General features: G+C 37.7%; 1 protein-coding gene across 1 annotated transcript in view; it reads right to left on the minus strand.

Annotated features, from left to right (window-relative positions):
• Positions 1-24953, minus strand: part of LOC114669627 (butyrophilin subfamily 1 member A1-like) — a 58830-nt gene that overhangs the window by 5119 nt on the left and 28758 nt on the right. The window contains exons 7-11 of the mRNA XM_028825806.2: positions 24076-24114; positions 17483-17533; positions 16175-16240; positions 5338-5391; positions 3897-3956 (exon numbers count right to left, since the gene is read on the minus strand). Of these exons, the coding sequence (XP_028681639.1) occupies positions 3897-3956; positions 5338-5391; positions 16175-16240; positions 17483-17533; positions 24076-24114 (270 nt within the window). The remainder of the gene's footprint in view (positions 1-3896; positions 3957-5337; positions 5392-16174; positions 16241-17482; positions 17534-24075; positions 24115-24953) is intronic.

Genomic DNA, 24953 nt, shown 5'->3' on the forward strand with positions numbered 1-24953 from the left:
AACTGCTGCATGCAGCTGCTTCTAAAATGCTTAGGTGTGAATAGTGTCATTGAAAATAATGGGAAAAAAACATTTAAAGCAGTTTAGGAGTGTTCTGGTAAAGCAGCAAAGCGACAGAAAACACTTAGATGTGAATGGTCCCCAAATAATATAATGTGGCAGTCAATTCTTTACCAAGATAGAACCATGACCTCAGACTTGAAAGTGCTGATCGTCATCCCTGCCACTTCACACACAACAGTGAATCACTTGAATGTGGGCCAAAGGTCTCAGTCAGATGAAGCAAACAGGACAACATCATCTCCATAAAGCAATGATGCTAGCCTTAGCCTCCACAACTAGACACCATCACAACCTCGACTGTGCCTTGATATTCTTTCCAGGAATCCAGAACCCCAGCATAGGCTTTCCCTGGGAGGCTGAGGAGTGCGATCCCTCTGAAGTTGGAGCACAGCCTCTGTCTACCTTTCTTAAATATAGGAACTACCACATCAGTCTGCCAGTAAAAGGGTACTTTACCATCCTTCCATTCAACATTGAATAGACACATTAACCACACCATCCCAATAATAAGGTTAAGGTTACTGTATTTGACATTTGTGCATAAAACCGACAGTCAAAGCACATTGGAATTCTTGTGCAGAGCTTTTTCAGAGTCATCATAGTAAATATTTTAAATAGAAAGTAAACATCCATCCATCCATCCATCCATTTTCCAACCCGCTGAATCCAAACACAGGGTCATGGGGGTCTGCTGGAGCCAATCCCAGCCAACACAGGGCACAAGGCAGGAACCAATCCCGGGCAGGCTGCCAATCCACCGCAGGACACACACAAACACACCCACACACCAAGCACACACTAGGGCCAATTTAGAATCGCCAATCCACCTAACCTGCAGGTCTTTGGACTGTGGGAGGAAACCGGAGCACCCGGAGGAAACCCACGCAGACACGGGGAGAACATGCAAACTCCACGCAGGGAGGACCCGGGAAGTGAACCCAGGTCCCCAGATCTCCCAACTGCGAGGCAGCAGCGCTACCCACTGTGCCACCGTGCCGCCCCAGAAAGTAAACAATAAAACAATATAAATACATAATATGAATTATACCAACACTATACAAAATGGTGGTAATATCTACACAAAAAAATACAATTATATTGCAGATTTAAAATATTTCATATTTATCACTCGTCATTTACATGACAAGTGAAGTGAGGTAATGTGGGGTTATTTCACATGTTCAGTAATTTTGTTTTGCCATCAGCTGCCCGCTCTGCTGTGTCTCAGATTGTACATACAGTTTTTGTGTCTGAGCAGAGAGTGAGCTGGATGGAATAAATCCCTGATAATTTCCTCTGCTCTTTTCCGACAGTGATGTGCGTACATAGAGTCCATAGAAGGAAGTTTTGTCCCTATGATCCTCTATGCAGTCTTTATGACTCTTTGCAAAGCCTTCCTCTCTGCCTGTGTGGTGTTCCCATACCAGAGAGTTTATGTCTGCGGTAAGAATACAGTACTCTCTATCAGTCCTCTGTAGGCCTGGGTGAGAGGGTGATGGTTCAGGCCGGCTTTCTTGAGGAGCCTAATGAAATAAAGCCTTTGCTGGGTTTTTTTCACTGTGGCTGTGGTGTTAAGAGTCCAGCTCAGGTCTGATGTAACCTGCAGTCCCAGGAATCTGTGCCTGTCGGCCCTCTCCACCTCAGTCCCTTTGGTGATAAGAGGCTGTAGAGGGGGAGGATTCTTCCTAAAGTCCAGTATTATTTCTTTCGTCTTGTCTGTGTTGAGGATGAGGTCATTTTCCTCTCCATAGACAAGAATGTTGTTTACCAGGGTCCTGTACCCTGACTCGTCCCCCCCCCCCCCCCCTCCCCTTGATGAGCCCCAGGATGGTGGCGTCATCAGCATATTTAATGACGATGGTATTGTCCTGGGTGGAGACATAGTCATAAGTGTACAGGGTGAAGAGTTTGGGGCTGAGGCAACAGCCCTGTGGTGATCCTGTGCTGATTGTGAGCTCAGCAGACACCCGTCCTCCCATTCTCACCACCTGTGGTCTATCTGTCAGGAAATCCAGGATCCAGTTACAGGTGGGAGTTGGGATGCCGAGGTCTGTCAGCTTCTTGATCAGTTTGCCCGGGTGAATGGTATTGAAAGCAGAACTATAGTCCAGGAAAAGCATCCTGGCATACGTACTGCTACTTTCCAGGTGTTGCAGAGTATGATGTAGTGCTATTGCTACCGCGTCATCCACTGAGGAGGGGGTCAACAGTGTCCGGGACCATATGGCTAATGTACATGAGAACCAGTTTTTCTTGGCACTTCATGGCGACTGGTGTGAGTGCCACTGGCCTGAAGTCATTTAGGGTGGATGTTGTCCGGTCTTTTGCCCTATTGTTTTCAACATCTCTGTTTGGATCTCAACTCCCCCATACCCTTATCACCATAGACCACCATAGTGACTTCAACAACAATGATGGAATCTCCCCCGTTGGACTTGTCAAATGCTGACTTGTGATAGGACAGCATGTCCACCGGGTGGAGGAGTTCATAGTGAACTGGTGTGTTCACATGTCAATGCTCTTTTATATTTGTTGAAAAAAGAATGTCCAAAGGAACTGTGGCGGGTGTAATTATTAAAAGGAAAACCCACAGCAGCAACAAATAATCCCTGCAGTAATGAAGAAGGTCTGCCATCAGCATTACTGTCAGTGCTGCAATCACTATGCTCTGTGCGCTCATCATGCTACAAATACACTCAGTACAAAAGGATATTCAATTTCTATAAGTTCCAACATGAATGCAATATGTTAAAATATTATTTTTTCCACCTTAATGTAAATAATAAAACCTATAAAATATTATTTGCTCTGTCTGCTAAATGGAAATTGCAGGTCACAAGAGCAAAATAAAACTGGACCAAAAGATAGAATCCTAAATAATAGTGAGGGTCATTATCTGAAAGCCAACATGATGTGCGATAAAGCCCAAAACATGATCAAAAATAATGGTCAAGAATCTAAAGCAAGCAGGCCAAAACACCAGTAACTAAAAGAAAAAGCACTCTTGAGTGGTTTTAGCAAAGTATCCACATACTTGAACAGCCATTGTCTCATGATGTTGACATGTAGTTTATATGGTTGATGTGATGATATCACATAATGCGACTTCCGGTACTATGCACCTACCGTGTTTTGACAAAGGGAGAACAAAATGGAGGTGCCCACTAAAAACAGGACAGTTTTGTGCTAAACAAAAAAACAATAATGATAAAGTAAAAATAAATGATCCAAAAAAATGCATCTACACAGCAAACGTGAAACTGAAAGTTCAAAACACAAAAGAAGAATACAAAAGCTCAAAGAAAATATTATTATTTAAAATAAAAATTAACAAAGTTACCAGTATCATAATATTAGTAGAATCACTGCAATGTTTGCAAATCCTATACTGTAACTAACGGATCAATCTACTGCCATAGAATTAATTATCTTAGGATTAAAAAACCTTGCAATTTTACTATCACAGTGTACATTCTGAAAAGGTTCTGTAAGGTAAAAGGGCAAGCAATTTATGACTTTACACATCAACAGTTAAACTGTTGTAATTCCTACTGCATTTTCAATGAACTTAAACAGCCTTACAATAAAGAATTTCAATTTAGTTCTACTTGATATAAATTTATCTATCAGCAAACCTGCTCATTCTAGTTCAATTTCTAGAGCCAATAAATGTCAAATAGAAAGGTTTTATTAAAATTCTTTTTTTACTTCATTAATCATTTAAAAGCAATTTCTACATACTAGCAAAGTTAAATTTAAAGATATGTAAGAATTACTTTTCTGTACTTTATTAGGGCCATTCTGGAAAAAAAGAAAGGAAAGCTATAGAGTACCTTCCACATGTTGAAATCCGAGGAGTGAGTTCATATTTCTCAAAAGCCAAGAAATCACACCTGAAAATATAAGGAAGGAACATAAACGTGTATATTTTTGTCAGCAAATATTATATGAAAAATCCAAAGCATCATATAAAACCAATATACATAAAAAAGATAGTTAAAACAGGAATGAAATACTACTGGGGCGGCACGGTGGCACAGTGGTAGCGCTGCTGCCTCACAGTTAGGAGACCCGGGTTCGCTTCCCAGGTCCTCCCTGCGTGGAGTTTGCATGTTCTTCCCGTGTCTGCGTGGGTTTCCTCCGGCCGCTGCAGTTTCCTCCCACAGTCCAAAGACATGCAGGTTAGGTGCATTGGCGATTCTAAATTGTCCCTAGTGTGTGCTTAGTGTGTGTGTGTGTGCGCCCTGCCCAGGGTTTGTTTCCTGTGTTGGCTGGGATTGGCTCTGGCAGACCCCTGTGACCCTGTAGTTAGGATATAGCGGGTTGGATAATGGGTGGATGGATGAAATACTACTGACGAATATAACTTTTTACTAAGAAATTATCTTTACAGATAAGGATAAAAGGAATCCTAAAGAAAAGAAAACTAAAAGGGTAAGTTGAAGTGTGAAGACAAAACTATTTTTTTTATATCTGTAGCATGCAAACTTACAAGTTACAACCACTTCAAAGCAGTACAAGTTCTGGTTTCAGGAACATGTTAAATTTTTGTGGTTCATATGTATGTTTATGAAAACATCTATCTATCTATCTATCTATCTATCTATCTATCTATCTATCTATCTATCTATCTATCTATCTATCTATCTATTATATTTATAAACAGTATTGGTTTTGATTTATTTGTTGGGTAGTTCCATCTTTACAGAACAAAGTTTTATGACTTCACACCTACAGTAACTAATGCAAGCAACAAAGCACTTTTCAATGCCTTTTATTGAAGTAAGCCTTTGGTTTTAAATTTTTTATTTTTGAAATCAATAAAATCCTTATTGCCACTGGAAATAAAAGTGTTAAAAATGACCAATACTGTTAATATTCAAAGTACAGTGATGCACTATTGAAATTGTAATATATAAGTCAATTTATTTTAAAGTAACTGTGAATCACAAATCTTATCAAATTCATTCTGTACATTAAAACTTAAAGAATTTGTTGCACTTTCACATAGGAATAAATACGATAAATGTATCACTAATGGAAGGGAAATTTCACAGGTGGCGCAGTGGTAGTGCTGCTGCTTTGCAGTAAGGAGACTGTGGAAGATTGTGGGTTCGCTTCCCGGTTCCTCCCTGTGTGGATAGCGCTTTGAGTACTGAGAAAAGCGCTATATAAATGTAATGAATTATTATTATTATAACTGTTAATTTAAGGCACACCTGCATTATAAGTACCCAAACTGTCAAAAAGAAAGAAAAAAAAAACAGTTATCACCTTTTTTTGATCGGTGATCTTGTGAAACCTCTGAAGAGCTTTCATCTTCATCCTCTTTAAAATTAAGAAAACAGAAGAACATGCATTTATTTAAAGTAGGTGCAAACTGAATGAACACTTTACTAGCACCTTCTTGGATAAAAGAACATTATAATGTGGCTAGAAGGGTGCCTGGTTTTCATGGTCCTTACAAAGGAATTATGTACTTAAATATGAAACTCGAAAAAATAGTAACTCATAGTGGGTTGCTGTCAGAGAATGTAATCCTGTTACAAAATACAGAAACAATTATACATAGCAATTAAAAAAATTCTGAAACACCACAATAAGAACAATTTAGGAAAACAATTCCTTGTAAGCAACAATAAGAGCATAAAGTTAAAATACAGAGACAGTATTTACATATTAGATTAGAAAAGTTATCATGCAAGATGTAAAATTTAGATTGATGATATATTAAGAATGTGGTAAGAACTTCCTTAACCTTTCCCAATGGCACATGGACCATGCAACTTGTTTTCTGATACTGTGTTCATTCTAAATGAATGATGTCAAGTATGTCATCAGGAAGGACAGATGCAATATTTGTTGTAGTCTATGAAACTGCAAGGGTGATTTGACCTTCTGCTTGTTGAAGCATCTGCCTATGAACAAGTACAAGGCATATTCTCTAACTTATAAGGTTTTCACTCACTTGTCTTTAACTTTTAATCATTAATTTTACATATCTCTCAGTACACTCAATTTGTTGTTACCACATGAAGTGAAGCTCGTAAAATAAACTGTTACATGGCTAGACTCCTGTGGTGAAGTGATTTCTAGCATATATGTTGATAAATATTTTGTATGTCTTTATTTAGAAGATAGATAAGGAAATGTAATATTAGTGTTTCAGGAGGCAAGTTTTACTTCATTGATGAGAACAGCAGAACTTTGATGTTTGCCTAACTAACCCCCCAGTCTTTAGAACTGACTCAGGATGTGAAATTTATGGCAGGTGGGGGTGGAGTATTAGACCAGCTTGGCAAGGGTGATTGTGTTGGACTTGGAGCCTATAAGCCATCCACTGCAGGAAGGCCATAAACTGACTAAACAAAGCAACGGGAACAATTTGTACCAGAGTGCTTTCATTTGTAACTGGAAAGGACAGATAAACTATGGCTGTTTATGATTGGTTTTGAATTGGAGGAAATTCTGTACTACGATGCCTCATTGGCTTGTGTTTTGTGGTATGAATGGTATAAAGTTGGTCACCTTGACTTCACCTCTCTCTCACCATTGGCCATGAAGAGAAGACCATGATTAAGACAACTCCTTCTCGGCAGCCATATTGATACATGCAAATGGCCTGTTTCATTACTCCATTCAAAGGCCATGTGGTAGCAAAGCAAGCTAGAATGGAGATAAGCTGAGAGCTGCCAATGGACGTAAGAAAAAGTTCTGCTTAGGCTGTAAGGGTTGGGTTTGCAAATATTCACATAATATTCTGCTTCCTAAATACTGTATTTATGGGCATTTTATCAATAGTATAGAATTAAATATGTAACTTAACTCCCACCTGTTTCTTTATTCTGTCTAATTTCCTGAGGTTGAAGATGTAGAAGGGAACACAGGAAGAAGTGCTAAAGTACTTGATCACAGAGTGATAAGTGTATGGAATTTTAGACAGTTTATTAAGGTCTACACAATAAAATGAGTATAAAAGGGGAAAACAGGGTCACCATAGGACCTTAAACAATATAACAATTCCTGACCAATCAATGAGGCAAGGAGGCAGGTTCTCAATTCAAATGTGAGTGTGTTCTGTTTTCTTTCATGAAAGCATTTTCTAGAAGTTATTTATTTACCAATATTTGAATACAAATACTGTACATGTGTTTGGGATATTGTCAGCTTTTGACTGGATGACACTATTATATAGTATATTATTTGACACAAGTGAAGTGAAATTTTTTATGGACTTTTTGATGTCATTTGCTGTTGACGAGTGTTGTTCACCATTGACTCATACTATATCAGAAACTTTGTTCTCTCTAGTCTGCAAGTAAACGAGATTGAACATTTTTGTAATATATACAAAATATTTTTGGAGTATTTCTTTAATATTTGAATTAGTGAACATTTAATAATTAGTTTTAATAATGTGTTACAAATATATTTCCCTATAAAAAAATTGCATATTGGCTTTGTGTTCAATAATGTACATATGGGTTTTACTTTTTTGTAAACTTGTACAACTTTCCAGAAAATGGGAACTAAACTATATTATAGCTAGCAAAATACCCGCGCTTCGCAGCGGAGAAGTAGTGTGTTAAAGAGGTTATGTAAACATATATATACATATACATATATATACATATACAAATTTACATATCTACATATATATATATATATATATATATATATATATATACATATATATACATATGCACATATATATATAAATATAGACATACATATCGTTCCAAAACTCTGGTCGTAAACCGAGTTGGTCGTGCAATTTCTCCCATAGGATTGTATGTAAATACAATTAATCCGTTCCAGACCATATGAACTGTATGTAAATATATATATTTTTTAGTTTTTAAGCACAACTTTAGTTAATTATACCATAGAATGCACAGTGTAATGGTAAACTCAATGTAAAAACATTGAATAACACTGAGAAAACCTTCAACAACAGAGAAAACTAACACTGCAATAGTTCGCGCTATAGTGCTAGGAACCGCTCTCGCTAAAAACACTTTTTTTAATGAGTTTTAAGCACAGGGAAAAAAATGAACATTTGAAAAATCTGTAATTTAATAAACCACCAAGAAAAGTAACATTGCAACAATGCAGGCTACGAACCGATCACTGTAAATTGAACTGAAAACAAAAACAAGCCTTCTCTACCTTATGCGTCCCTCGCTCGCTCTCTCCCCCGCCTGTGTGTGTGTGTACGTGCGTCTCTCTTTTGCGAGCCTGGAGCGCCTGTGTGTGTCTCTCTAGCAAGCTCGTGTGTGCGCTCCTGTGTGTGCCTCTCTCTCCCCCGCCTGTGTGTGTGTGCGTCTCTCTTTTGCAAGCCTGGAGCTCCTGTGTGTGTGCGCGCGCCTCTCTCTCCCCCGCCTGTGTGTGCGTGTGTCTCTCTTTTGCGAGCCTGGAGCACCTGTGTGTGTTGTCAAGCTTGGGTCACAGATTTGCACAGAGACGCAGGAGGTTGTAGAAAAAAGGAGCTTTATTCAATGCACTGCAAACAAACATTTGTCTCTTTTCAACAGTTTAATCGTGCTCCATGACAAGTCAGAGATGACAGCTCCGCCAGGAGCAGAGTTTGTCTGAGAGAGAAAGAAGGAGTAGCAAGCAACCAATTTAACAAACTGAAAGAAGCCCGTGCAGGCTTTTTAAGAAGGCGGAGCACCGTGCGAGAGGCATATTACGCGACAGAGCCGGCCAGAAGGGAAAGGAGGAATGTGAAGGTAGTCTGTCCATGTTTCTTAGGGGTTTTCCCAGGGGCGTCTGTATTCTCTGGGGGTGCGATCAGCTTCGCAGCTCACAGTGTGTCTCTCTAGAGCGGTCCTGTGTGTGTGAGCGGCTCTCTGCCTCACGCTGCCTGTGTGTGTGCCTCTGTCTCTCGGGCTGCCTCTGTGTGTGTGTGTGTGTGTGTGTGTGTGTGTGTCACGCTCTCTCGCTCTCTCTCTTGCTCGCTGCACAGGAAATGCACAGGGATAGACTGAACATGAACAAACCGAAAGGGAACCTGGCTTGTTCGTATACCGAGTGTGTGGTCGTGAACCGAGGCAAAAGTTTGGTGAACTTTTTGGTCGTAAACCGAGTTGTACGTGTACCGAGATGTTCGTGAACCGATATATATGAATGTATGTATGTATGTATATATGTATGTCTATATTTATATATATATGTGCATATGTAAATTTGTATATGTATATATATGTATATGTGGATGTGTATATGTATGTATATATATGTATATGTAGATATGTGTATATGTAGATATGTATATATCTACATATTCACGGCATTTGTAGTCTGAATCACAATCTGATTGTATGGGTGGTTACCTACCAGGTAATGCTTATGGTTGGCCAGCAAGTCAGCTAACATCAGCCACGGTGCTTTCAGTTGTGAGAAGCAGATCATAGAATGGTTGAAAATAGTTCACTGTCAAATAATGCAAAGAGTACGCGACACGTGTTTCGCCCTAATTCATGGCTCATCAGGCGTACACACTCACTGCACTCCCTAACAGGAATCGAACCTCGGACGTCAGCACTAGAGGCGAAGCCCCTAACATTGTGCCACGGCGTGTGGTTCGTTTATTTGACAGCATGTAGATCGGGGTAATTACATTCACGGCATTCGTAGTCTGAATCACAATCTGATTGTACAAGGGGGCTTCGCTTGCCTACCCCCTGGCGTTTTGAACCCGTGCCCGCTGGGCAGCCACATGTGAGGATGACGCACGTTTAATACGGAGCGCTCGTCCGTGTCACTCTGGGGCTCTCCACTGTTAATACGGAGCCCCGTCCGTACCATTATGCGGTGCATAGTGGAGTACTGCGAACCCCGTAGTGTTTCCCATTTCAGTTTGTATTTCGGTCAGTCGAGCTCTTGTTTTTGAAGCTTTTGAATTCCGGTCTTCATTATCTGTAACCTGCTGTCCATGTGTTTGGCCCACTCATTTAACCTGTTTATGATGTTTTACTTTGCTTTCTACTCTGTCTTTCATTTGTGACCTCGCTGTATTCTGCTTTTGTTATAATGACACCTGGTCCGTGGTGATTATATTTTCCCTTTTTCGAGTAATAATTTTCATTTGTTTGCGATACTGTGATGTTTATCGTACTGTTAATAATGCATCACTGTAATGTGATTCACCTATGCCGTATAGTTTGGACGTGTGAGGATGACGTATGTTTAATACGGATCGTTCGCCCATGTCACTGTGGGTCTCTCCACTGTTAATACGAAGCTCTTTCCAAACTATTATGCGGTGCAATGTGGAGCACTGCGGACTCTGTAGTGTTTCCCGTTTCACTTCGTATATCGTTTAGTCGAGCTCTTTCTTTTTCGAGGAGTCTATGCCTGGTTTACGTCATTTCAGACGCACGTTGTAGGTACTTGCGTTCATTAATTACATCCAGGCAGGCGTGTGTTTGTATCTCGGTCACTCGAGCTGTGTCGTGTTGAACCCGTGCCTGCTTTGCTTATGCAGTTTGAGACGCGCATTGTAGGAGTCCACGTTCATTAGATCTACGCATTAGTGCCACTCACAATATGGCAGCGACGCCTGCGCCTTCCGTATTATGTCGGTTCTTACCATGCTGTGTAGGCGCCTTTGCCTTTTGTACTTCACTGCGCGTTGTGACGCCCGATGTAGGCGCCTGAACCTTCAGGGTCCGCCTCCGCTGTGTGGTGTGGACATTTAACTGTCGTTGTTTCTGCCTTTATATTCTGTATCTCGGTGTGCATGTGTTTCGTGCCTAGGTTTTTTTGTAGCTGTTGCATTCCAGTTTTCATCATCTGTAACCCGCTCTCCATGTGTTCGTCCCTGTTCTTTAATCCCTTTATGAAGTTTTACTTTGTTTCCTACTCTGTGTTGTATTTCTGACCTCGCTTTATCCCACTTGCGGCATGTCAGACGGTTCGTAGTCTCTCTCGTTGTACTCTGGGGAGGGGGGCTTTGTTCTGTAACTTGCTCTTCATGTGTTTGGCCCTGTTCTTTATCCTCTTTATGACGTTTTACTTTGTTTCCTACTCTGACGGTTTGTAGTTTCTCCCGTTTTGCTCTGGTGGGGGGGGGGGGGGGGGGGGGGGGGTTTGTGGTGCCTGCGCACGTGCATAGTCTCTCCCTTTTCACTATGGGGGGGGGCTTTGTGTGGCGCTTGCGCACTATGTCTTTTGCGTCCACGAGCATGTCCATGCGTCCATATCAGGTTTACCATTCTCGTTTAGTAATATGGATGGGTGGTTACCTACCAGGTAACGCTTATGGTTGGCCAGCAAGTCAGCTAACATCAGCCACGGTGCCTTCAGTTGTGAGAAGCAGATCATAGAATGGTTGAAAATAGTTTACTGTCAAATAATGCAAAGAGTACGCGACACGTGTTTCGCCCTAATTCTTGGCTCATCAGGCGTACACACTCACTGCATATAGCCAAATTCCCGGGCTTCGCAGCAGTGAAGTATTGCTTTTAAATTTTAATCAAGAAGAATCACAATCTGATTGGATGGGTGGTTACCTACCAGGTAACGCTTATGGTTGGCCAGCAAGTCAGCTAACATCAGCCACGGTGCCTTCAGTTGTGAGAAGCAGATCATAGAATGGTTCAAAATAGTTTACTGTCAAATAATGCAAAGAGTACGCGACACGTGTTTCGCCCTAATTCTGGGCTCATCAGGCGTGCACACTCACTGCATATAGCCAAATTCCCGGGCTTCGCAGCGGTGAAGTATTGCTTTTAAATTTTAATTAAGAAGAAAAGAAAACCTTTTTAAATTGAGGGAAAAATATACCAATAACAATTTGTTAAGGATCTGTTTTTTTGTGAAGCTGCCTTTACACAGCCTTTTTGTTTGTTTATTACGATTATAGTTATTTATTTATTCCCTTCTTTAGCTGACTGCCTGCTCATATAAGGCGCTCTGCTGTTTTTTTGTGAAGCAGTCTTTAGTGTAATGAATGTTTTCTTCAGCGCTCTTTGGGGCTCTTCCTTGTTTTCTACGTACTGCGTTCAAGGTCAGTTCACGTGATTACATGGGAGGCGTGATGATGCGATACGCAACCCCGCCTCCCACGGCCAGCGAGCTGCAGTCCATTACAGTATAAGGACAAAAAAGAGGTTCCAGTTATGACCGTTACGCTTTGAATTTCGAAATGAAACCTGCCTAACTTTTGTAAGTACTCTGTAAGGAATGAGCCTGCCAAATTTCAGCCTTCCACTTACACGGGAAGTTGGAGAATTAGTGATGAGTGAGTGAGTGAGTGAGTGAGTGAGTGAGTGAGTGAGTGAGTGAGTGAGTGAGTGAGTGAGTGAGTGAGTGAGTGAGGGCTTTGCCTTTTATTAGTATAGATAAACTGAATTGTGTTGTTCTATGCCATTCTTGTTTCTTTTTTTCTTATCTAGTGACATCATCTACACCCAAACCCCAGGGTTTTACCTTTTCCTTTTCTGCCAAAAAAATTATATGTATTTCTTAAAATACATGTGTGTCTTCTGTTTTCCATAATAACAGCGTTTCTCATCTCATTTGTGAGTATAAACTACTTGATATAATGAAGAATTATTATGAAATTTACATTTGATTCAATACATGTCTTCAACAATCAGAGAAGTCCTTAGTGCACCAATAATAATAATAATAATAATAATAATAATAATAATAAATGCTTTAACAGAAGGTCCTACAGATAGATAGATAGATACTGTATGTTTAGCTCTCACTGTTTTATCACTGATTTGAGTTATACATTGCTCTTTTTGTTTTCATGCTCCTCAGTTTGTATGTGCAGTCGTTGTTTTGTTTGCCTGCTGCTCCATTTGCATTTGTTGTTTCCAATTTGTTTTTGCGTATTCAATTTTTTTGGCATTTTCTCATTTGTTTTGCATATTGTGATTTGTAGTTGCGTTTCCAGTTTGTTTTTGCATTTTCTGATTTGTTTTTGCGTATTCAGTTTATTTCTGCTTTTTCTGGTTTGTGTTTCCAATTTGTTTTTGTGTTTTCTGATTTGTTTTTGCACGATTTAATTTGTTTTTGCACATTGCACTTCAGGGCCACAATATTCTTCACTTCAAACTCTAAAAAAAAACTACAGTTAAAAAGTAATAACTTTACTACATTGTTTCTCACTTCCGGACATTGTACAAGCAGCAGCCTTTTTACAGAAGCTCCATATTTCTCACTGTTATTAGTTTTTTTTTTCTGAACTGATTTACTACTTACTAATCTTATTTAAAATTCAAAATGATCTAGCTTCAGGCTTGTCCTTAATAGTTACTATTAGATATCGGATAAATGGATTTTAAATGGATATAAATTTACTGACTGACTGCAATGCAAGCAAACCCAGGCACTTGCTTGTCATGCCTGCACTTCAAATGGGCTGCGAACTTGGATGGAGTCACGAAAAAGACCTGAAGGCTGCCTAATGTCTACAACACCTGAAACTCTATAAGAAACGTTACTGGGGCTCCTTTATACCAACAGCAATACATCTGTAAAATGCCTCACTCTTTTTACTTCTTTTGGTTTATAGTAATCCGGTGTGTGTCCAAAGTATGTGTGTATATTTATTATTTAAATACTTACCTACTTAGAGTATGTACCTATTTATGTATTTATCTATTTAATGAGCTTCTGTAAAAAGCAAAATTTCCCCTTGGGAAAGATCTATCTATCTATCTATCTATCTATCTATCTATCTATCTATCTATCTATCTATCTATCTATCTATCTATCTATCTATCTATCTATCTATCTATCTATCTATCTATCTACAGTACACCAATTCCAGTTTTTCAATGAGTGGTGTGTTAAAAGTGAGAAGGTTGAAAAGTAAGAGATCTCTTATCGTTTTTAGGTATTTTATATACTTTATCAGAAAAGATAACATTTGCATAACTTTGAGCAATCTCTACTAAAGCAGTGGCAGAGCCGACTGTGGCTTTCACCAGTAAATGGGTTTATGTCCAGCAGAAAGCTTGCATGATACTGCAAGCATAGCAGCACAAATTTGATGCCTCAGATATAATAGTTTGGTCTAAAATCAGCCAACTAACAAATCACGTTAAAATAGATCAATTGTCGCATGTGTCACAGACGATTGCTTTTGGTTGGTTTTGTATGTCCTGCAACACTCACACTCAGATGAATATTTGCTTTCCGTCACACTATCAGCATTATGTTATGGTTTTCTAACGATCAGTACAGGACTGACAAAGTTGTGTGCATAATACTTAAATGGATCTCTGGCATGTACGCAAAAGTTTTATTTATAATCATTAAAAAACAGCTAAATAGACAAGAGACATTCATCACACCACCTCTTAAGACCCAGTAATTGATTCTTGAAGTACTGCTGCCTCACTTCTTTTTTTTCTTTTCTATTTAACCTCTAGCTTTGCTGGCATTTGTGGTAACATTTCAAAGACTGACCAGACTAAAATATGAAGACAGACATTAAATACTTTGGGATTTAACATAAAATTGTCATACACTAAAAGGAGTGATTGTCTCTTTTCATACTTACTTTCTAAATATGGTGATATCAAATACTGAAAGTGAAATATAACAAAGTATAGAGCAAAGTACCTGTATCGCACTGAATCTGGGACTGAAATTATCAAAAGTGCTCTTACAACAAACTTTTATGAGAGACTCCACAAATTAAAATAGTTTTATATTTCATCCATAAATAACACACAGTAATGACAATACTATAGTGCCCACCGGTGGATGTGCACTGACTGAAGAAGTGGAAATAACTGAAGAAGCCGTCTATAAAACAACCACATGATTAACGGGGTGTAAGAGCCATTTCCTAGTTACATAAGATTCATAAATGTTTTACTAAATGATAGTGCATAATCGGGCGGCACGGTGGCGCAGTGGGTAGCGCTGCTGCCTCGCAGTTGGGAGATCTGGGGACCTGGGTTCGCTTCCCGGGTCCTCCCTGCGTGGAGTTTGCATGTTCTCCCCGTGTCTGCGTGGGTTTCCTCCGGGCACTCCGGTTTCCTCCCACAGTCCAAAGACATGCAGGTTAGGTGGATTGGCGATTCTAAATTGGCCCTAGTGTGTGCTTGGTGTGTGGGTGTGTTTGTGTGTGTCCTGCGGTGGGTTGGCACCCTGCCCGGGATTGGTTCCTGCCTTGTGCCCTGTGTTGGCTGGGATTGGCTCCAGCAGACCCCCGTGATCCTGTTTTCGGATTCAGCGGGTTGGAAAATGGATGGATGGATGGATAGTGCATAATCTATGGGAGGTTCCTATAAACCCCATACATTGAATTGAATTGGTATATTCTAGCTATTTCTAGCTTCTCCGACTAAACATTATTCTCCATTTGTGATCACTCTTGTCATGTGTAAGGTGTAGAAGGCACATAGTTTTAAACCGTGCCTCTTGTGCCTTTTGAGCCTTGTGTACCTTGTATGCATGTTTTGTGTGCTAAGAAACATGTAAGACAAAGCACTTAATCGAAAGTGCTGTGCCGTGCGTTTAAAGCGTACAGAAGAAGAAGCTAAGAATCTTTAAGTATTGAAACAACTAAAGTTTTACAAGAAAAGCTAAGTTTAGAGAAGATAATTTTTTTCCTTTTTTTTTTTGCATTTTATTCTTCGTGTGCAACAACTTTTTTCTTTATTCTTGTGTGGATTATTTGCTTTGAATTTTCAATAAATATTTTTAAAACTAACTTTTGGACTGAGTGATTTCTTTCAGTATGTGTTTTACCCGTGCTTGCCTTACACTCCGGCGGCTACAATGGTTACAAGGGGGAACACAAATGAAATTTTAAATACCAAAAAGTACATGGACCGTTTTTGGTCCGTTTCCAATTTGTTTTTGCACATTTTGATTTTCTTTTGTGTATTTAATTTGCTTTTTCTTTATCTTATTTGTTTTTGCATATTCATTTTTTTTGTGTTTTCAGTTTGTTTTTGCATTTTCTGATTTGTGTTTGTGTTTCCTGATTTGTTTTTGCATAATCTAAGTTGATTTTGTGCATTGCACTTCAGGGTCACCGTAGAAGAAGCATGTACAGAATAACTGCATTGTTTTTAACAGTAATGAAATAATAACTCCCAAATGTTTTCTAATGAAATACATTAAGATAACTCACCGCTATAAAGTGTATCACCGTTATCGTTCTCTGAACCAGAAGCTTTCCCGAAAGAGGGCTTGGTAGCTGGTAATGCAAAATAAATAGTGTTACTTGATAATATTTATGTAATTTGCATATTACTACTGTCTTTTTTACAACTTAGCAAATCAACAAATAGTTCAGTAAAGCCATATCTAAGTAGGGATTTTAGGACACTGAAATCAAGTGAGAAGAAATAATGCTACTTTTACTTCAACATAAAAAATTCAAGTAATGTGCAGTTGCCAGGCACACTTATTTTTTCAGAATATTTTCCTATGAAATGTATTTCTCAGATATGCCTTGAGGTTTGAAATCTAATTTTCAATGTTAGGGTTACTTATGATTTTATTTGGTCTATAACACATTTTTTAATTGACTTTGGTAAAAAAAAAAATCAGCAGTGAATTCCGACATCTTCTGAAGTAAGTATGGTATACTGTAACCTGTGAAAGTATTCAATTTCTCATGATTTTACTAAGCTGTTAACCCTGTGTTTTGGACCTCTGCAATTTACAGTATATCTGATGTCTTTAAAATCTGAGACATTAGTTTTAAGCTAATCAAAACTGCAAAAGGAACTTTAATTTTTTACTTTTTAAATTAAACCTTATGCAGACGCAAATGCTTAAAGATAACATCATATGGTCCACATTGTTCCTAGCTATCTTCTTGCATCCACATTTACAACATATTTGCATTGAATACAAAGTTGATGTACCTTAAATTATGGTTAGACTTTTCTATTAATTAATCTATTTTGTTGTAGATACACACAGAACATGAGACCATTATCTTGTTCACATTTTTATTTGCAATAATTCTTGGCTAAAGTTAGAACCCTGATGTGACTAGCATTAGGGTAGAGTTAGATGCTGATGATTGTAATTGTTTGCAGATAAATAGATTTTTCCTCGAAAACAAATGGCAGTAATATAAAGGATGTCAGCAAAGTGAAGTGCTTACATATAGTATACAAAACAACATTCAAATTAAAAAATTTAAATGGAAACAGAAAAAAATACTTGAATAAACTGAGGAAATATGTTTCACCATAGAAAACAATAAATTGTCATAGATATGCTGAATTTAAAACATCTCTATAATAATCTTTTGATTGCATCTTTACATGACAGAAAAACAACTCAGTTGCATATACTTAAATACTATTTGGGAATACGTTTTTAACCTTAAGGAATTTATGCATAATGTTATATTTTAAAAACAAGAACATCAAAATTACTGCTGACATTACAGTAACTGAAAATAAAACTTATGAACACTTACAAACATTTGACTTCTCTCTTGTCTGTCCCTTCTTTGTTTGAGGCTTGCGACCTGTTAAACAAAAACATTTAATAAATATTTAATATTTTGTCTTTAAGTATTTTTTTCTTAATATAATCATAAATTGGGAACACTATTGTAAAAACCCTCTTACACAAAGTAATGTCAAAGAGGCCAAAATATTCAAAGACAGCAGTTTTATTAGAGAAAACAAGGAAGGAATAAACAAAAATAGTAAACAAGTAGAACATAAATAAGAAAAAAACAAAACAAAACCATCAGCCTGTCTGGATGTACCCTTATGGTTTTTGAACTTCCATCTTTCTGGTATGGTGGCTTACCCACTTGCCTACTTTTAAGCCCCACAAAGCACTCCTAAATGTACCTAATTTCTCAGTCTTTCTCTTGCTCTTTTTCTGTATCCACACTTCTCACTTCCTACAAGTTCAGGTCAGGATCAGCCCTACTTTTGCAACAAAATGAAGCTCTTTCTAGCAGAACATTGAGTCCCTGTGTCCTGAAAACCCTTGAAATCATTAAAAAGAAACACCTCCATATTATACTGCTTGGTCCCCACCTCTTAAAATGTAACCCATATCTTACTCTATTACCATGTGACTTTATCACTGCCATCTTTGATCTGAAATTCTTGTGGCTTTTTCCCAACCTTCTATGGCCTCATAGTCTCCTTATAAAGAGGGTCAGAGATTCTTTGCTCTGGCTGTGTTGCCTATATCTGAACACCCTGAAGGAACATTATCCATTTCTTCTCTAGTTGCTATCTGCCTGATGTTCCAAATTCTATCCCTTTTTAGGCCATACAGTGGTCATACATGGCACATTGCTCCTTGCCAGTACTCTTCATTCCATACTGCCATGTGGTGTCCCTGCCAGTATGTTTGTTTCTTTTTCGCCATAGGGCCTTGTTATGCCCTTAATGTGCTCCATGTCACACTTATATATAATCTCCAATCATTGTATTGCCAATCACAGCATATTAGAATATGCTATACTTGTTTTCTATGAATTTATTGTGTTACTGTATTTATAATGTTTCTTCCTAATTATTAAACAGACCACTGTTCTCTTTAGAAACTTGTATTGTAATATTTAAAAATAAATGTAAAAATTAATAAACAGAATTACACCTGCTCTCACAGAACTCCTGAGATCTGGATTTGATTCCTGAATTAAAAATGCATTAAACATTCATTCATTTTCCACCACTTATCAGTCTTACCAGTGAGGCCATATGTCCCTTTCCCCAGCCACACCTGCCAACTCACACTTAGGACCACAAGGCATTCCCAGGTCACCTGGGAGAGAAAATATTCCCAGCAAGTCCTGGGTCTTCTCTGGGGTCTCCTCCCAGCTGGTCATACCAATAAAACCGCCACTGTCAAGGAAAAGTTTAAATATTCCATTTGTGTACATGAAACTAATTTGGATGTATGCTTGTGCTCTAAAATGTACCAGCACCTTCTCCAGTGCCCATTCCTACTTTAAACTCAATGCTGGGATACTCAAGTGAAAACAGTATTGTCTATAAAAACGGGGGCATGTTGAGATAATTGCAGAAATTCCATATAAAAAAATAATCAAACAGCACCTTTATAATTACTTAATCCGTACCTTTTATATCCGATAACTCTTGGCTCTGCTGCTTTCACAATCCCTCTTAATGGACACATCAATTACAGAAGAACTGAAAAAGTGGTTTCTATCTAAGTTTATGGCTAAGAAAAGGACGTGTTCAGTCGGGTTTCTGTTTCAGGAAAAATTGATTTTTTTTATTTCTGCTAATATTAGAACTATTAATTAGAAAATATTGTTACATGGAGAAGCTGACAATTTTATATTAATTTTAATACTCGGACAATATAAGAACAAGTTACTTTTAAATACTTGTACTTTCCTATACTCCTGGTTCAACTCCCTATACAGATTTCTAGTAGATCTTTAGCTGAAATTCTTGCTACTTAGTTTTATGTAGAATGGACAAGTCCTTACTGAAACTTGTATTTGAGACAAGAAATAGGCTTAGCCACTTTTGGATGTAATTTACCTCAGACCATCCTATATGTGGCTACTGCTAAGTCGAACTGGTTTTGCAATGGTCACATGATGGGAGCAGGAGAAATTAAACTGAGATGCTCAGAGGACCATTGCTCAAGTATTGAGTACATTTTTCCTTTGCAACAACCAACTTTCTTGAGACTACCAGCATGTTTTATTCTAGTGTTTTGGTAACATTTGTGATTTTGACATTTTATGGCTTTGTTTTCTTCTTTGTTTAGAATTTTAGGGATCTCTCTTTGTATGAGTATGCTTTGTGTTAGTCCTTTCTGTCTCTTATTAGATTTATCTTTTGCTTTAAGTTTTTAAATTTCTGTGTTCAAGTTCAGGTCTGCATGTTGTTTTTGGGTTAGAGATGTATATGTATAACTAGCTGAAATACCCGGCGCTGCCCAAGAGGAAAATAAAGTGTTTTTTTTTTAATTGTTTGAAAAAATATAATTAAAAAAACACAACTTTAAAAATAAAAATAAATTAACAAACAATGAAGACTCACTAATGTGCTTGTCTTGCAGTCTTGTATGTATGTTATCATCCAGTTGACGCTTGGAACCGGCCAACTCTATTTAATTTAAAAAGCAACAGGCGGGCGCAGTGGTGAGCAAACAAAAAGAATGCTGGCAGTCACCTCCAGTTCGCCCTCTGGTGGTCGTTCCGAGTGTCAACTGGATGATAACATGCATACAAGACCGCAAGATCACCCCACACCCTACCCAGAAGGGGGTGGGTTAGGGTTGATTTCACCCTACAGTATTTTTAGTTGACCAATGAGAAACATGTGTACCAAGTTTCATTAAAATCGCTCCAGCCGTTCAGAGTGATACTGGAACATACGTACATACACACATTGAATTTTATATATACAGATAAACAACATTAGTTTTTAACTTTGCCATACATGTTTCTTTGTCAATTTCCATTGAAATGCAGTTTAGTTGCCATGTGCACAGTCAGCCTTACTTTGTTGTCAGGATGTGATTGCTGATGAGCTGGTGTGCCTCCTCTGGTAGAGCAATGAGTGGTTGGAAGACTGACAAGTTATTAAAAATCCCATTATTCCATTGTATTCTCAACAATAATTACTGAAAAGGCAACAATCAAATGTCCTCTAATGGAGTTAGGTTGAGGGAGAAATCACTATGTCTAGTGTGATCAGAACATTTTGGAAATAATTCTATGTATTACAAATTTACAATTGTAGTAGTATTCCTCTTATTGAACAATTTTCCAATGCCAACTAGCTCCTCTGTTTATCTGCAGTTGATATAAACCAGTTCCAAGCATTTCTTGCCTTTCCTTGTATTAAAAATTAAGTTAAGTGAATCACACTTAAATTACAAGTATAAGTCTTTATGATGACTGTTTTAGCACTAAGGATTTCATTGTTTACAGAATACATGTCAATTCTATGGATGACTAGATTATGTTTGATAAATCAACAGCAAATACACTTGTCAGCATCTAAAAAGGTTTTTAGAGATTTGGATGTGCTTCTTTGAAATGTAGGTGATATTTTAAGCTTTAAGATCAAATAGAGACATAAAAAAATTCCTCAACATTTTACTTAAGTGTTCCAGGATGAGTTAATGTACTTCTTATGTACAAAAACAGATCACTTTTATTCTTAAACTAGCTCTAGTTTTAATTACTTTTTATTTAACAAAAGTATTTGCATCAACACAAGTGGCAGTTTTCCATGGTAACCAGAAACATCACACTTTTTTTTTCTTTTTTTACTAGTGTCACAATAGGTATATTTTTTCAAAAATGTTTCAAGACATCAATTGAGACAAAAGGCAAAACCACAGAATTTTCCTGCTTTAAACGGTACTTGTTGTTTTGCAATATGCTTTGGGATGGTAAGCACAGTTTTAAAACAGTTTCTTATAAAAAGAAAATGAATTCTGTGAACTTCCTGCTGGGATTCTAGACTCTCAACTTGGAGAAGCAAAGTGAGGCTAACTGGTGACCCTGAATTACTCTAGTATAACCAAGAGCAGATATCAGAGTAACAGTAGATGACATCCAGGAAAAAAATGGCTCCCAGTGATCAAGTGGTGAATAATGTGTGTTTTGAAAATAGGCTCATTATTGGGTGACAGGAAACTAGAGTAATAAAGTGAAATGAATGACACTGCAGGATTAAAAGCATCAAGGGCATACTGTAACTACTAAGCAAGTGTCTGAAGTTTGCAAGAACCATTCTTTTCCAAGGTGAGACAAAGTACAAGAAGTTCCTTGTGGTTAATGTTCCACTAATTTACAGCAACTGCCTGTAAACATATAAGACGATATTTGTATATCATTCACTATAACATGTTGTAAATTGCTGTTTGCCAGTACATTTAAGCATAGCACATTATTCTACAGGTTTACCCACCTTGTAGCTGCATGATGAAAATGCTGGGGTTTTTTTTCAAAATCTGATAAAGTTAGATATTTTTGGGACTGTTATATCTATGGGATATATTAACTGCATGTGCATTGGGATGGTTGATTACTGCATAGTTATTTGGAGGAAACAACTGAGTCTTCAGATTTGTCTAAATATAGTCTACAGGACTCATTAAGTCTCCAAACAGTAAAAATGTACTGTTAAACATCATGATTATAATGCTATCTGGCAACTGAACTTATTTTTTCAGAAGGAATTTAGTCTTCTTGTGAGATGTTAAGTGTTCTGTGTATTCTAGTAAGGATAGCTAAAATGTGTATGAATGGATCTACCTCAAAATGCAGTGTAATGAGGCAAGACATAATTCATCCAGGGCCAGCAATGAGGCAAATGCCCCAAGGAAGTGCTTTGGTCAGGGCAGCATTTTCATGAATTTTTTTTTTTTTACGTTACGAAACAATAATACAAAAAAGTTAAGTGTGTATCTAAAGAATTACTTCCAGTACTGTATTTATATACTACCTTAAAAAAATTTGTGAAATTAAATTTTGAATTATGTGGTTCACAACTTTATGCCACATGTCAATATGTAACACCATCCAAGTAATGCACAGTGTCAGTTTTTAAGTGAGACAGCAGCTTCTGAGATATTCTTTTATCGTGCCAGGAGCAAAGGTTTAAGTATAGCAATGTTTTCCAACCTTTCTTCCATGGTGGCATATTTTTTGTTACCCAAAAATATCCCAAAGCATACCACAATTCTATCAGCCAAAAAAAGCATTAAATCTCTTAGACATGCTAAACTGCCTGAAGGGACGGGACAGGGGACAGCAACAAAATCAGCTCAGAGAGTGCCGTTTGCAGACACAGAACCTAGTATGTACTTTGGACGCATTTCCCAGCTGCTTATATGCCCACTGTCCCTCATCTCTTCGGGAGTCACTAACGAACACGCACTCAGCCAGCTGGACCCCTGACACATCTCCTGGCTGCTAAAGTGCACTTTAAGTGCTGTGTCTGTAAATGGTAATCACAGAACTGCTTTTACATCAGCTTCTCCAGATTGTCCTGTCCTGTTCAGACAGGTCTCGACCAACTGAGGAGGGTGTCTCTCTCAGGTCAGGACCCAGGGGCACTACACCATTATTTCTACAATGCACGTCTGTGTCTTATATGTTATGTCAATTTGAGAATTAATACATTGGCTTTGTTTTCTTATTGCTTTCTTTTCAACTTGCCTTTCAGAAAGGCAAACAAATTCAGGTTCTACTTGCTCAAGTAGTAATCTGTTAAAAGTTCAGGTTTAAGGTCATTGTTTAAGTTTAACCAATGGTATTCATTTTTTAAACTCCTTTGTGTTGATTCTACATTAATGTTGTGATTCAGTATGCATTTACTTAATAATTTATGCATTAATTTTATAATTACATTTTTTAATGTTAGAAGTGAATAATGGCGATAAATTACATATATTTATGTGATTAATTAGTTATATTTTTAATCAGTTCGAAGCCCTAATAAATATAGATATATATAAATAAATAAATAAATGGCCACCAGAGAGCGTTACAGCTCCCCAACATCCTACACAACACAGGCTCGTATACAATTGCAGTAAATAAAGGTTTTTACTTGTGGGAAACTCTTACTTATAAGAGTTTCTCACACCACAAACACAGTTCCAAAGCACACCATAATAAAACACTCTGCAATTCTCTTCTTCCTCTCCCTGCCTCTTCTGCTACTCCCAGTAAGCTTCGTCCTCTTCCTTCTCCCAACTATGGATCACAGAATAGAGGCAGGCAGCTCCTTTTATGTAATATCCGTAAGTACATCCCAGTGTCCCGAAGCTGTAGCTCGGAAGTATTTCTGGGTTATGCTACAGCCTAACCAAGTAGGGCTTGCAAGACCTTTCTGTGACCCCTTGCGGCACCCACTAATTTTAATTTAAGAGATGTGAAACCTTTGCAATGAGCAAGTTAATAAATAATTTACCAATAAGACAAGATTTAAAATTGTTTACAATCAGAAATGTGCTTTTATTAAAAAAAATGTGTACACCTGCATATTACATTTTAAAACAAAACTGAAACATGCAATGGAATTGAATCCTAATATGTACCTTTTGTGGGGCTGTATTCCTTGTCATCATCTTCTGCATCTGTTTTAGAAGCAAACACACAATAAGGAAGAAAAGAAGTGTGACTTCAAATACATGTAAATGAAAATAAAGGTCCAAAACAACTGAATTGGGGTGTACAAAATGTACATAATTTTAACAAAAATCTTTGACTGCTTATCAGACAGCCCTGGGGTCACAATCACTCCTAACCAATTAACAGCTGTGTTTGGTGTACTCTCAGATGGGCTTAAAGTGGATTTGGACAAATTGATTGTAATTGCTGATACCACAGTCTTAGCACACACACTTATCTTGCTTAACTGGAAGAATCCCAAGCAACCTTTTATAAGTCAGTGGCAAATTGCTTTTCTGTATTACATGAAATTGGAAAAAAATCAAATTTGCATTTAGACGATCTGTTCAAAACTTTTTTTTAAATATGGCAAGATTCAATCAATACAATTTTAGAATTAGCATTTACATAGGGACAAAAGGACATTTTTTTTCTTATGCTGCCCATGCTGTTGGTTCTCCTCTCTTTCTTTCAAGTGGAGGTTGGATTCTGGTTTGTTGCTTTCCTTTTTTAACTATCTGATTTTTTTTTTCACTTTTCACTTTTGTTTTTCTAGTTTTACCTTTCTTGCGTTTGTGTGCTCACTAAGAAGTCATGTGTTGTATAAGTTCGACTTGATTGTATGCAATGTTATTTTCTTCAAATAAAATTTAAAAAATGCCAATAGTAACACCAGTTCAGGTTATGTTATTACAAAATGATAACCTCATATTTCATATTGTTCCACTGAAATAAGAAGCCATCGTTGGAGTGTTCAACAAGGTTATGTTATAGGGAAATATTTCACTGCAATACAGAAAAAGCA

This window comes from Erpetoichthys calabaricus, chromosome 2 (genome assembly GCF_900747795.2).
Source record: "Erpetoichthys calabaricus chromosome 2, fErpCal1.3, whole genome shotgun sequence".
Taxonomy (NCBI): domain Eukaryota; kingdom Metazoa; phylum Chordata; class Cladistia; order Polypteriformes; family Polypteridae; genus Erpetoichthys; species Erpetoichthys calabaricus.